The sequence below is a fragment of the Solea senegalensis genome, unplaced genomic scaffold (assembly GCF_019176455.1).
Source record: "Solea senegalensis isolate Sse05_10M unplaced genomic scaffold, IFAPA_SoseM_1 scf7180000012601, whole genome shotgun sequence".
Classification (NCBI taxonomy): domain Eukaryota; kingdom Metazoa; phylum Chordata; class Actinopteri; order Pleuronectiformes; family Soleidae; genus Solea; species Solea senegalensis.
In genome coordinates this window covers 1-14,457 of record NW_025320657.1, presented here as the reverse complement: position 1 = coordinate 14,457, position 14,457 = coordinate 1, and the positions used below count along the sequence as shown (strand labels likewise).

The following is a 14,457-nucleotide window of genomic DNA, read 5'->3' as shown; positions in this document are numbered from 1 at the left end:
CCATGGTAATAGGTTTTAGAGCCACTGTGTTTTATCAGCCTCCTTATTAGACACTATTCATCAGCAGCTTTAATAAAAAAACATATGTCCACCTTCTTCCCTCTGCCCATAACTCACTGGTCAAGAACACATTACAGCTGTACACAGGAGAAACACTACGCGGGTTATAGACATACAGGGAATTCTAAAGAGCACTAGATGTTTTAGAGCTGTATTAATAGCAGACAGGTGGACGATAAATTTAGTGGAGATTATCTGTGGGCTGATGGAAGGTACGTTGGAGTGCGGTGTGCTCCGCTCATCCGTTCTCACCAGCAGGCTCTGGATGATGGTGTGTCGGTTTTTGCCTTCGTAGTCCACCACCTCGATGTAGTCCAGGTAGGCGTCGGCCCAGTACACGAGTCTGCTGACCAGGTCCAGCGTGATGCCATGGGGGAACACAATCTTACTGTCCACCAGCTTGGTGCGGTTTTGACCATCCATGTCGCAGCGCTCCACCTTAGGGATCTGACCATAGTCTGTGAAGAACACCTTCCTGTGGAAACAAAGGGTCTGATCTGAGCATGGACGGATGGATGGATGGATGGATGGAGTAAGTAATTAAATAAACATCTGCTTCTGCTCTCTCTCTCTCTTTCATCTGCACTTCTTTTATCCTCTCGACATTTTTCCTACACCTCTTCTTTCTCTCTCTCTCTCTCTTCCCCATTTTTCTACTTCCACCCCAACTGGCCAAGGCAGATGGCTGCACATCTCTGAAGTCTGCTTCTGCCAAATTTAATTAGCTTTTTTTCCCCACTCCTGACACCAAGTGATTGCTCACGGTATGAACTGTAGGGGTTTCTCTTTCTCTAGATCAGTAGTTCTCAAACTTTTTTTCCACAAAGTAGCACCTGAGAAAATATTGAGCTCTCCATTATACACCATTATCACCAGTGTTAAAACACAACGGTGCAAAGTCAGCTACAGACTTTTTACAGGAGGCAGATTTATTCCCAGTAAGATCATTTGGGTTAGGGTTAGTTTTAATAACCCTAACCATAACAGTATTTCTGATTGTCCTCCAAGCAGAAGCACTCTATATAATACTGTGAGGTCTAGCTCCTACCTTCCTGCCTCATACCTTGAGATGATATATGCTGTAATTTGGTTCCATACAAATAAAATAAATATGTCCGGGTTAAAAAAATTCAGTTCATCTATGACTGTGGAGTTGCACTGTGTAGTCATATTAAATGAAAAGTGCATTAATGAATACTTTAAGGTCAATTTCTAATGTAAACAAATAAATATTTGAATGATGCACTAGATTAGGGAGGTCCAAATTGTGCACAAGTCGCAGCATTAGTTCTGTGAAAATCTTTTTGATAATTTAGCTTATAAACTGAAACATCTCCATACGAATCCATATTTATTCAAATCGATTCTGAAATTGTGGTATCTGGTTTTGTAACAATTGCACGAGCACCATCACTGTAAGCGTCACTTTTCAGTGGGCAAGAGTCTTTGTGGAAATTCTGAGGTTTGTGGTCACAAATTTAACACAGCAACGAAAGCAGATTTTATTTTGTTTGCTGACACATTGTTATTAAACACACAGTCTTTCTGACCTTGTTTTTGGAGAGAGAGACTACATCAGTGAGAACTTACCAGGGATGAAAACGACAAATGTAGTGAGAAGCTTGTGTGTGTACGCGCATGCACACATCGCACTCTCACAATCGCGCTGTCAGTGTTATTTCTCCAAACACGCAGGCTCTCAGGCGCCCCCCACACACACACACACACAATCACGCACCACAGATATACCACACACTTTCGAGAATTTCGGGAAAGTGTTGTAATAAACAAAATGAGAAGAGAGAAAAAAACAAAAGAGGCTTTTGTAATCAAAACCTATACAGGCAGTGTATCAGTGCAAACAGCACATCTGTGCTCAATTACTCCAATGTCAAAACCTCCATTTATCCCCCCCTTCCAATTCAAATGTTGGGTAACAATGACAAATAACAGTATCTGACTCCAGCTTTTGCATAAATGCTCACCGCACTGAGAAAACAACTCAGAACCCGTGTCTGTATTTGTGTGGGTTTATATGTGAGTGCATTTTTCAAACTGACCCCATTGTGGGGTCCAGGGCGATGCCTTTAGGGTTGTACAGCTCCAGGTCCAGGAGGGTAACACATGTCTGCCCGTCCTTGTCACACACGAAAATCCTGTCGTCAACGTCATCCACAAAGTAGAAGTTTCCGGTAAGCCAGTCGATCGCCATCTGCTCCACATCTGGACAGAGCAGGCAGAGGGGGAGGGGGTAAGGTGGGGGGTGGTGTAGGACACAGGAAGTTGCGGAAAGAAACTGTGTTCTTCTCAGTACTCAAATAAAGTCATTTTGACCGGCACAGAACCTGAGGTTGTGATGTTTTTGTGCATACTTGAGCAGATGGGCGACAGATTTGACTCAAAGTCATGTGATGAAGTAAATTAGTCAGCAACTCGGCGAAGCAGTTACTTCAGCAGCTCTCTCTCTCTCTCTCTCTCTCTCTCTCCCTCCCTCTCTCTCTCTCTCTCTCTCCCGCTCTACACTCACATTCACATGCACACTCTGTCCAGATTTTCAGGGTTTAGACTCGGGGCAATTTTCCTGACTGACAAACAAAATGACAGCCAAATCAAATTACTAAGTGTCTTGGTAATGTGTCTGTCATTCAAAGTCACCGGGACAGACAGAATATGAGACAGGCTGTTTGTTGCTCCGGAGAGTGTGATGTTGGTCTAGCTGTAACTTAGCGACGACAGGAGTTTATTTCTCCAAGGCTCGGCGCAGGAGAGGACCAGTGCCCCACCCGTCAATGAAAATCAAACACCTAGACCTGTGCACATGGCACCATGAAACAGCCTGTGGAAGTTAAACATAAGCTGTAGAAAGAAATCTGGATTGCCCAACGATATATCCATACTGTTCTGAATGTGGTGAAATATCGCATGGGGGAATGTCTGAAAGAGGAAAAGAAATAGTGAAAAAGAACATGAGACATTAATATATCTCTTGTTCTGGTTCTCATTTTCCCTTCTCTTCTTTTCTTTCCTCAACAACAACTCTGCCGCACAAATCTGAGCCAACGATCAGAGACATGGGTTAACCTGCTTGAAAAAAAATACTATTACACAAATGACGCTTTTAAATGTAACAATAACCTTTCACAGTGTATCATGAGGTGCAATGTGATTCCCACCCCTAGTTAGCGTACAGTTGCTCCATTTCAATATCCAACATTTACAAAGTCATCCATCCTGCTGTGCTCATGCTGAGGATCTAATGGAGCAATATCTGCATGACGAGATCTAAAGCACTCGACCCTGAGCCATCCCAGAAACAACTGGGGTTGACGTGGTAATGTCAAGGCCCTTGAGTAAAATATTGTGAATTTATTTTTTGGAATCAATATATGAAAAAGGTGTAATCATTTAATAAACAGATGTATAACAAGTACAAACGTCTGTGTTTAGACTATATGATGTTAGCTTTAGCTCAGGGAGTCATCTTTCAAATGGAAGGTTGTGGGTGCGATTCCAGGCTCCGCTAGTCTACATGCCGATGTGTCCTTAACGCTTAACCCCACGTTGCTCCTGACAGCTGTGTGTGTCTGTGTGAAAGTGTGAGTGAATGGGCAAAACTGTAGTGTAAAGAAGCTTTTAGTGGTCATCACGACTAGAATAAAGCACTGTGTAAATACAAATCACTTAAATTTAGCACAGCACACTGAGTGCAACACAGGGTATTGAAGTCATCCATGGTGGATGCTGGACTTCTTCTCTGCAACAACTCAAAATAAACCATGATGGTTGGACGATGGTGGCCACAGTTCAACAAGAGTTAATAAAGAATAACTGATGGTGGTAATTGCTGGTCATAACTCATAATGTGTATCTGAGTGTGTTCGTGGGGCGAGTGGTTGCTTCCTCCTGGATGTAACTATAACTCTTGTCATTTGTCGTGACCATAAAAAAAGGATCCAACCACCTGTGTGACAGCAGTATGCTTCATCTTATTCTAACTGTGTCGGGGTTGCTCAATATTAATATATAATATTCTCTCTGTGTCTTCTCTAATCAGGTCAGTGTGTGAATCTGAAGAAAACGGAGGATTCTCTTAAGAAATGAAATATAGGGGTGAGGAAAATGACGAAGCAGATTCCTCAGTATACGAGTCCAGTAAAAGTGAGCATAATGAAAACTTCCTAGCTGTGGACCCATAAATCTGACTGTGATTCCAGAGGAATCCTCTGTGTTTAGAATAACTGACACGTTTCCCTGAAGAAGCACGGACGTGAGAGAAATGACACACTTTTCAATTTTTGGGGTTTGAGTTAAAATGGAAAAATACAGTGGAATGAAGAGAAAGGAAAGAAAAAAGTGAGAAGAAAAAAAAGAAGGCAGGAGACACACACACTCGCAGACACACACACACACAGATCTGATTTCCACAAGGGAAACTTGGCCATTGTGCAGCAGCATTGCTGAGGTTTATGGGAATCAGGGGCTTTTTTCCCAAAGGTGCTCTAAAAATTTAACACAGAGTCCTCTGTTAAAGCGCTTGCAGCTGCCCAACAATACATTGATTCACTGATCAAAAAAATGGGTAAACAAAAAGAGGAGATTGTGCAATATTTGAAGAATGTTCTTAAAACCCTAAAAAACAGACCACCCCCTGCTCTCCATTTTTACTCCACCTCTTTTAAACAGAAATGGCCCTTTGCTTTGCTTTCTCCTCCCATTCTCCATTTCGCTCTCCTCCTCTGTGCATCATCCCCACATCCCTCCCCTTTTGTCTACTCCCCAGAGGTGGGAAAACAGTCTGGATTCATTAACTGCAGCTCCAACTGTCTGAAACTATGCTATAAAAAAACAGCACAGCATAATTGAAAAAACAGCCAGCTGTCTTCTTCCTCTCTTCCTCTCTTCCCCTCCTCTCCCTAAACAACTTGTTTTCTGAATGTTTTCTTGTTCTTCGTTCCCGTTCTCCTATTGGAGTTTAATTCCAGTAACAACATGCAGGAGGAGGAGTGAGTCGCATTCGTCTTCACAGGCTCCCACCGCTCGTACTGCGCTGCTTACACAGGTGATCGATAGCGCTGCGGAATCAGTATGATTACATTTAATGGAGCCGATGTGGCTTTGGTACCTGTGAACTGTCACGTTACGACTGTGATTGAAGCTTTGTCACAAGAGTGCTCACACACACACACACATGCATACACCCCAACCCCCACGACGACACTCCCATCTGGAGAAAGCGTCAAACAAAAACACAACATTTAAAAGGGACTAACATTACTTTCCCAGTTCAGGGTTCATGAGTGTTGGTGGTGATGTGGGGGGAATGAAATGCAGTGTGTTGAATGGACAGAAGACTTGAAAATGTGCTGACAGGCTTTTCTTTTTAACAATACTTCAACTTGTTAAGCAGATTTCATGCCAGTGTCTGTGTTAAAGCAGAGCTATGCAGGATTTTTAACCAAACGTAACGGCTTTAGAGTCATTGTGATGGTTAAATGTCTTGTTGTGGGGAGATTGGGGGATGTCTCCACTCCCGCTGCTGTCTGTGAGCCGAAAAACCGACATCGGGGGCCTCCCGATCAGGAGCGAGGGGCGACACACGGGTAGATGCTTTTTCAAATGGCGAGACTTGCAGAAAATGCCGAAGCATGCACAAATGGACACGGGACATGGCTCCACAGCTTGTGTTGAAAACAAGAGCGTCAGCGGGGAGGTGTCGTAAAAATATGTGCTCCAAAACTGTAGGGGGAGCTCCGTAGCGAAAAAGGCGGAAAAGCGACCAGACTTGCAAAGTTCCGCTTGAAGCAGCATAATGTCGCTTGTGTGGTGACAAGTGATGTAGCTTTCACAGCACGAGAGAAGAAAGGGGAGGTTTAAACCTGATTTATACTCCGTCATGTGACAATGTTAAATGTGCACAGCGGCAGGAATGGACAGACAAAAGTGTCGCTAGGCGGCACGGTGGCTTAGTGGTTAGCGCTGGTATGTGTCTGCGTGGGTTTCCTCCAGGCTCTCCAGTTTTCCTGACCTCGTAATCCCGCTGTGCAATTTCAGTGCTTTAATGACAATAAAGATCCTCTCCTCTCCTGCCGCGCTTGTGTCGACTTTTCTTATGTAACACACGTCATGTTGTGACAGGTAGTCACTGTCGCATGTACTGTTTGATCAAAACATCTTCTCCCTGTTGCGCTCTGATCACGTCCATCTCTCGCTGTCTTCTCGTGAATTCAAAATCTCTGCCACCTCAACTACACGAACGATTTAATAAAATCCATCCGTTATCAAAACAAAGGATGAAAAGTAGGACAAGTGACGGCGATGACAGTACAGATCAGGATGAGATGGCGTAATATGGCAAAATGAAAGAGCCGAGTGGAGGCGTGCGGTTACACAGAGACAACTGAAACCTTTCGCCGGATCATAAAATGAAAATGTCACATGACTCATTAAGTTTTGTCGAGGCACAGTTGTCAAAAGTGTCGAGCGTCGGAGTACAAACCAGGCTTAAGTGACAGGTCTTTTGCATGTGAGGCGTTAATCAGGGTCTACTTTAAATTTCAGTAAAAAGGTTTCCCCTGAGAAAAGCTCTCAGCACCCACACAACTGATTTTCACCTGCGTTACAGGACATTTAAAACTGCTTTTCAACATGTTTCCGTGAAGCCTTTCTTACCACAGGTTATATGCCAAAGGAAGCACTCAAGACCAGTGAACTTAAGATTTCAGATTTTCTCAAATTTGGATATATTTTCATATTGTGTTTTTTTTTTTAAATTGTGGTGCTTTTTTAAAAAATTAATTTACATCTTGTTTTCACTTGTCTGTCACTATTTTACTGAATTTATACTCGAGTTTAAGTTTGTACAGCACAGGCGTTTGTTTTAACACGTGCTCTGTAAATAAATGTTGCAAATCTGAATTTACTATATTTCGCATTTGATTTTCAAAATAAAAGCGCTTTGTGGTGCTATTTTTGAGGGTTATAATTAGATTTTGAGTATGTATTAAATATACTGTATATATATATGTATATATATATATATCTACATATATGTCTATATGAATATGTATGTATATTTTTGTATCCATCCATCCATTGTCTACGGCTTTATCCTCCACATGAGGGTCATATATATATATAGGGCTGATATATGGTGAAAAAGCGGGGTAGGGGTTGCCAGTCCATCCCAGGGTCATTACATAGAGACAAACAACCATTTACTCTCACACTCAGACCTACGGTCAGTTTAGAGTGTCCACTTAAACCGTAGTACACAGAGGAAAACCCACGCACACACGGGGAGAGCATGCACTACTCTGCCAGGTGTAGATACATTTGCTTTCCTCTCGTTAGGACTTTGATTTTGGGGAATGTGTGTGTATGACAGGCGTAAATAACAATTTTGTGTCTGTACCTATGCTTCACTGCTTTCACTTTGTTTTAGCTGTTTTTATTTGTGTGACTGAATTAAAAAAAAAGGTTTCAACATAAAAGCGTCAAAGTAAATGACATAATTCATGACCACACTAAGGTTAACCCTTAGTGCTCATGGATCTGCGCCACAGGTGCACCCATGCTAACTTGCCGTGGGAATAATACACAACTCCTTATATGGACATCCTGGGGGTTTGTGTTTATAGGTCACATCTTATGTGTTGTTGATTCAAAGTTATGACTTGCATTTTTAGTAGTGATATAAAGTAGCAATGATTGTGCAGAAGTCACAAAATAGACCGTTTTTCTTTTCTTTTCGTTCATAAAAACGAGCCGAGTGAACTTCCAAATTTCACAATTTCAATCCGATTATAGGCACTCTATATTGCACATTCTTATAGCCTCTGTATATACTGTACGTTTAAACATACATGGGGGAAAAAAAGCAGTCGAAATGAATCCTTGAACTCTAAAAGTAAGACAGAGAGAGTGAGAGTGTGAGTGTGAGGTGAAAGGAGGGGAGGGGGGTGCAGAAACACATCTGGACAACTCATCTGTAGCATACTGAGGTCCTGAGTCACCCGACCACAGACACATCATTTCCTGTATGTTCGCCGCTTGCCATTGGTGGCTTCTCGTTCCTTGCATGTTGACTGTAATCATAAAGCGGCTCCTCCCATTCTGTCACAAACCCTCACACGCCAGCGGCCTGTCCAAAACATCGACTCTGCCGTCTGCATCTGGACAGTCCCAGCAGATTATGGACTGGAACAGAAAAGAGAACTCTGCACTTTGTTTTTCTTGCCGATGCCACTGCCAGGTCATCACAACAATGCGAACACGGTCTTATGATTCCTGGCACATCCAGACATTCTTTGATTAAAATTTGCCTTCTTTTACTCAGCAAACCATGAGATTATTTCCTCTGTCAGTTTGATTTGTTTGGAAGGACTTTGTATGGCATCTCTGAGCCATTTTCCCCTCGTCTGACAAACGCATAGAGACATGAAAATAGCAATATTGTCACTTGGATACGGAAAGTTTCCTCCTTTATATCTGCAAAATGGCTCCGATTCGACATCATCAGTCAAGCGCATATTTTCCTTGCTCTAAATGCAGCTGGTTCTCCATTTTTTGAGCTTTTCAAACATGTATCTGTCAGTATGTGTTGGGTGTGTGTGTGTGAGGCGAGGAAAAACTGAAGCTGAAGCTGCTGGAATTTCCTGCAGATTCTTCTGGTCCTTAGAGTCAAATGTGAGCAAATGCACATTCTCTGCAAGGAAATGTGTGTACATTGACATGGCAGTATTATTGAGTCATTTTGAGATAAGTGCTATAACCTCTGTTTCCTGCACGCGCCTGATTAAGAGGGAGACGTGATTTATGTTTCAATAATAGCAGATCTGGTGTCTCCGAGGCTCAAAATAGCCACGCATCAGGCGTCTTTGTGTCATTACTGTGAGGGATACCTCATGCATAATTTACATTGCTCCTGAGCTTGTCAGATATCATCCAAATGACAGCTACACGACAGTGTGCGTGCACGTGGAAGACGGCGCTGACCGACGGAGCATCATTTGGTCTTTTCATTTTCTCTGACGTTCGGCGATGAGAAACTTGTTTCTGTCATGTCAATGCATTCCTGGAAAATGGATGTGAATGGGGAGAAGCTGCTGCACACTCAGTGACTGTGAAAAGTCAGACAAATAAAAAACGTGACATGAGAGATTAGAGGTGATTGTGGTGAGAAAGGGCAGGACAGAAAATGTGAAAATAATGACAAGGTGAGCGCAAAATCTGTACAAAATCCTTCAGTTAATGGTTGCAGATAAAAATGATGCAGTGAGAACAAAACCATCTGCCAACTCCCCACAAGACAATACAGTGAAGCATCCCCCGTTGGTTTTGTGAGGATGAGGTTTTAGTTTCTGTTGCTGCTTTGCTTTACTTTGTTTTCCTTCTGACTCAATAAAAACAAGCTGAAAAAAAAAAATTAGGTCGTGACTAAGCTAAGAATATGCAGGGTGTGGGTGTGGTGGCTTTAATCCTGCAGGTCGACCGCAATCAGGATCACGCATACGTACTGTATGAACATCTGCATTCAGTCATGCGTCTCATGTACGCAGTTTCATTTCTGGGAGCAAAAGGATTTTCATTGATTTCTGAACAAAAAAGAGAAAAACACAGCTTGCATACGTAACTCACAGGCTGTGCACGGCTTCTAGATCGTGGGTCAGCTGCAGTTTGTGGCCATCTTTCTTTTTTTAAAGCATCATTTCTTAAGAATGCTGAGAAACATACTCCCATTATTGGTTTAGTTTTGTGGCTCACCGGTGAATATCTATGGTCTGTTTTCAGTGAAGTAAACTTAGTGAATCAGTAAACTCTCTGCATCTTTGTGGCTTGAATAATTAACAAAAAAAAAAAGGGGGTGGGGGGATTCATCCACAAAAGCAAATCACAGGCTGATCAGGTTCCACTGTGTGTTTGTGACGCAGTTCTTTGGATTTTGGGGGAACTAAATATCCCTCTAGTGTGACTGAAGTGCGCTTGCATGAATCTTTAATTTTTACTGGCTCCTTTTAATCAGCGCACAAAGTGGGGGGAAAAAATAAGGTGTGCATGTCTGTCGGTATTACTTAAACACTCAGTTATGAAAATCCTCAGTAATTAAAAGATACCAGAAGATGGTCACAATGTCTATTTATTTAAATATCTAGTCTCTATTTAAATGACACAAATGTGGCAAGAAGTCAGTGAATATACTGTATCTTAACATTAGTGAGCATGAACACTTTAAATAGATATCATTCTACCTCTCCTTCTTTTGCCTGATAGATTTTCTTGCTTAACAATACAAATAAAAACTGCAGACACTAGAAACAAACACAAGACTCTCGTGCACATAGAGAAACAATTATTCCAGGCCCATCATATCCCATAAGAAGTGCCAGTGCGTGAATAAATGTGCAGATACTCAAAATAGTAATAGTAAAATAGTAATGGCTCACTTCAAGGACTGCTTTTAATGCTAAGAGCAGAGACTGTACTCTTCATCCCATCTCCAATTTCAGCTACTCATTTAAGATCTTTTTAGTTTCGATTTAGTTTGTTTGTTTGGTGATTATTACTGCAGATGCTGGACAAAATTTACATTCCCACCCTCCTGCAGGACACCTAAAATCCTTCATGTGGGAGAGCATTCTTCCCCCAACCTGGAGGGAGCGATCCAGATTTTTCGAGCAGATGGCCTTAGATTTGAGACGCTGACTCTCATCCTGCCCTCATTTTTGGCTGCTAACGGCCCCAGTGTGTGCTGAAGGTCACAGTCTGAGGAAACCAGCAGGAGCACATTGACTCCAAAGAAGGTGGTATGCAGGTCATGAGATTCCCAAACCAGATACTCTCCTCACCTTTACAGAAAGGATACGGGTGCAGCTCTGACGTTAGTTATAAAAGGATGGCTCGCAGCAATGCCCCGATACAACATATTCCCACAGAAACCCCACGGGGGAACAATTCTCTGTCTTCAACTGCACAACACGTGTCCATTCCCATTAACACCTCAGATTTCCCACTACAGCCAGAGCGTTCTTCTTTCTACAGTAAGGCTGTGATTTTCACAGTACAGTGTTTACCACACAAAACAGTCATTCAACACACTTTTATCACTGAGATAATTGCCAAGCACGTCAAATATCACCGATGCAGTTCACATAAGATGCACTTACAGTTTATCCCTGCCGAGCTGTTGCATGGTCGCTGTGATCTTTTTCCCTGGCCTCCACAGTGTAAAGTTGAAAGTTTTAATATAAGCTATTTCTTCTCTTCATGCTCATAATATGACCACAGTAGCCCTATTCCACAGTGAAGGTTAGTTGTTATTGTTATTTGATAAATATGGTGGTGTATATAGTATGTATACATGACTTATACTATAATGTTACCTGTTTGAACCCAGTCTGCCAGCTGCCATTTGATTTCGCTCTGCAGACACAACATTTTGGCCAACCAATCACAAAGCCCTGGTGCACTAGAGGCGGGGTTAGCGCGATGACGACAGAAGCGACGCCTAGCAGCTTTTGTACACGTCCATCATGGCAGCAGACCAAAGAGCAGCTGTCTTTTGATTTTCGGCTGTTGCTTCCATTTTCAGTGACCTGCTCCACGGAGCTCCCCCAGGCAAGAGGTCCTAGAAAACTACTACAAACATTGCTGATACTTTTCCGTTGCTCTACATATGTCATCACTGGTCTGATTGTAGGTCTATCCAATTGAATTGAATTTGAATTGAATTGAATGACTTTATTCCTCCCCCAGGGGGGAAACACACATTCACAACAGCTCAGTTAATGAAATAAAATAAAATAAAATAAAATAAAATAAAATAGAATTAGAATTAGACTGCACGTGTCAACGCTTGATGATGCATATGTACATACACCACAACTGGATCATTCCATTTTGTGTCTTAAATATCTAATACGCTCAAGACTATTTTTTTCATTTATCCCAGCCCTCCCAATCACTTTTCAACACAAAGCAGGAAGTTTAATTTCAGAGCACAGCAGGACTTTATATAATCACCTGTCTTAACATCTGGTTTACTGTAGGTTTAGTGTCTTTAACTTGCAATATAAAGACTGACTTATAGTAGATGTGGTTTACTGTATGTGTATATGTTCTTGTAATGTTTGTGCCAAAACAAATATGTAGCTAAAAGAGTGGTGAACATGCTGTGTGCATCACTTAAGTCAACCCTGTGTGAATAACAGAAGCATATATTTTTCTGGGTGAGACGATGTAACAATCTAACGTGCGCTTCCGTACAAATTCAAAGTGCATGTTCCTGAGTGTGGTGCAGGTCTGTTGTTTTTACAAAGACAACCCTATACAGCAAAAAGTGCAGGATTCTGTCTAAAAGAAGATAACGATGATGCTCTTTGACAGTTTGCTGTGTTGCCACAAGGGATGTATTGTAACTCGGGCCTTGTGTTATTATTTCAGCACTTGCCACACAAGCATCTTAACATTGCAGTGGGAATTCATGTTGTGCATGTCGCCTCAAGGAATAAAGACAAAATCCTGATCAAACACAAATGTTTAGCCTTGTTGTAGTATAAGGCAACGTTGGGCGTAGAATTATGAATTAAGTGAGGAGTATTGGTGTGTGTCAGATTGTAATGTGCTGACTTTTGCTGCAGTGCTTCTGTTCAGCGACTCGTACACGGTGGAGCCGTCAACTGAAAGGCTCCTCATTCTCAAGTGTTGCTAGACTGCATTGCGGGTCCGTCGCTTTCGCTTTGCCTGAGCTTCAAGCTGCACAAGTTGAAAAATGTTCAACTTTCCATGCATCGTGCAAGTTTTGGCCAATCAAAATATCTTGTGCTAATATTCCAGCACAAGTGCTGGCCAATTAAATCACATTTATGCATTTAGCTCAAACACTACACCGTCAAAACAGAGCTGGACAAGGACAAGGCTGTTCTCCTTTTTTTTTGTGTACACACAAAAATGGTGAACATGCCTCACGTCACCATTGCTTTAGCTACATTAGCAAAATTGGAAACTTTCCATTGATATTAATGGAGAAAATTTAGTCAAAATTGAAGGTTGGGAACTTAAATATCTGATTAAGACTAGCTCAATTTTAGTCCGACTAACATGTTTACATGACATTGAAATAAACTAATTATTGACTTTAACATGCATGTTAATGCACTGAATGATATTTCTTAATGCTAACTGCAGGGCTAATGAGGCCACACCCCCTACATTCACTGTGCATTCCGCCATCACATGAGCCCAAGAAATATTTTACTGTTGTTTAATAAAATAATAGATTGTTCAATAAAAGTTCTACTCACAAATTAATGTTTTTTAAATGTTTCATTTCGCATGCATGTCTGCATATGACAAAACAAAACGCTTAGAATTCTATATGACACCGTTTCTTTACATTACCTAAAATTTCCAATAAATTCCCATGAAAATTTCCAATTTGCAATATTCCCAAACGTTCTCATGGAAAGTTTCTTCAAATTTACCTCAGATAATCCATCCACCATTTTAGCATGCCCTACATGTGAGCCACCCCTAAAAATCCCATTTGAATAATTGCAGTTTGACAGCATGAATATCGTGGTGTACTCACGGTGTAGACTGAAGGAGATGTTGATGACCCTCTCCTCCGTGAAGCTCTTCAGATTAGGAATCTTGGCACATTTAAGGTGTGTGAGCGAGGGGGAATCCCCCACATGGATCCAGCAGACAGACTCCTGAGCATAGTGGAAATCCATGGCCGTGGTTTGTTTGGTGCTCGTGGACAAAAGGCTGTGGACTGTGGTGCCACTCAGCGACGTGGCTTGGATGTTCTGGGAGTTGGCGATCAACAGCACAGGCAGACGATCCACTGGTACTGGAAATGTGACATGACAGAGAGGAAATATGAGGAACAGAATATCTCTCGTCAGTGATTCAGTGCTGCTGCGTGCTGGTACTCACCATTCTTGGCTTTGCAAGAGCGATTGTCTGGCTGGGGCAAATAGCCCTCCACACAGGAGCAGGTGTAAGAGCCTTCAGTGTTAGTGCAGGACTGACTGCAGGTGCCATACACAGCGCACTCATCAAAATCTGAACCACAAAAAACAGGCATGGTCATATTACTCAGTTAAAAAGATGACAAATCAAATTTCAGGTCAGAAATAGTACTAAGAAAAAGCTCCATATCAAAGAGCTGATGAAAAGAAAACACTTTCACTTTCCTCGTCTGTTCTGTTTTTCATGTTGAGTTTGTTGTTGTCAGGCTGAGAAACATCCTATTGTGCTTTTTTCTGACAGTTACTTGAAATATCATGTTTCAACATCAAAGTTCAATGTTCACCGTGTAATAGATTTAAAACATGAGGGAGCATTACCACCTGACACCATCAACATACTCTAATGCAAGGACGAGTACTTTACTTA

At 41.9% G+C, this 14,457-nt stretch overlaps 1 protein-coding gene across 1 annotated transcript in view; it reads right to left on the bottom strand.

Annotated features, from left to right (window-relative positions):
- Nucleotides 1–14,124, bottom strand: part of LOC122759893 (low-density lipoprotein receptor-related protein 1-like) — a gene marked incomplete at its 5' end in the record, with an annotated part of 72,698 nt that extends 58,574 nt beyond the window's left edge. The window contains 4 exons of the mRNA XM_044014883.1: nt 313–535; nt 2,121–2,283; nt 13,646–13,909; nt 13,996–14,124. Coding sequence (XP_043870818.1) covers nt 313–535; nt 2,121–2,283; nt 13,646–13,909; nt 13,996–14,124 — 779 coding nt within the window. The remainder of the gene's footprint in view (nt 1–312; nt 536–2,120; nt 2,284–13,645; nt 13,910–13,995) is intronic.
- Nucleotides 14,125–14,457: the final 333 nt, after the last annotated feature.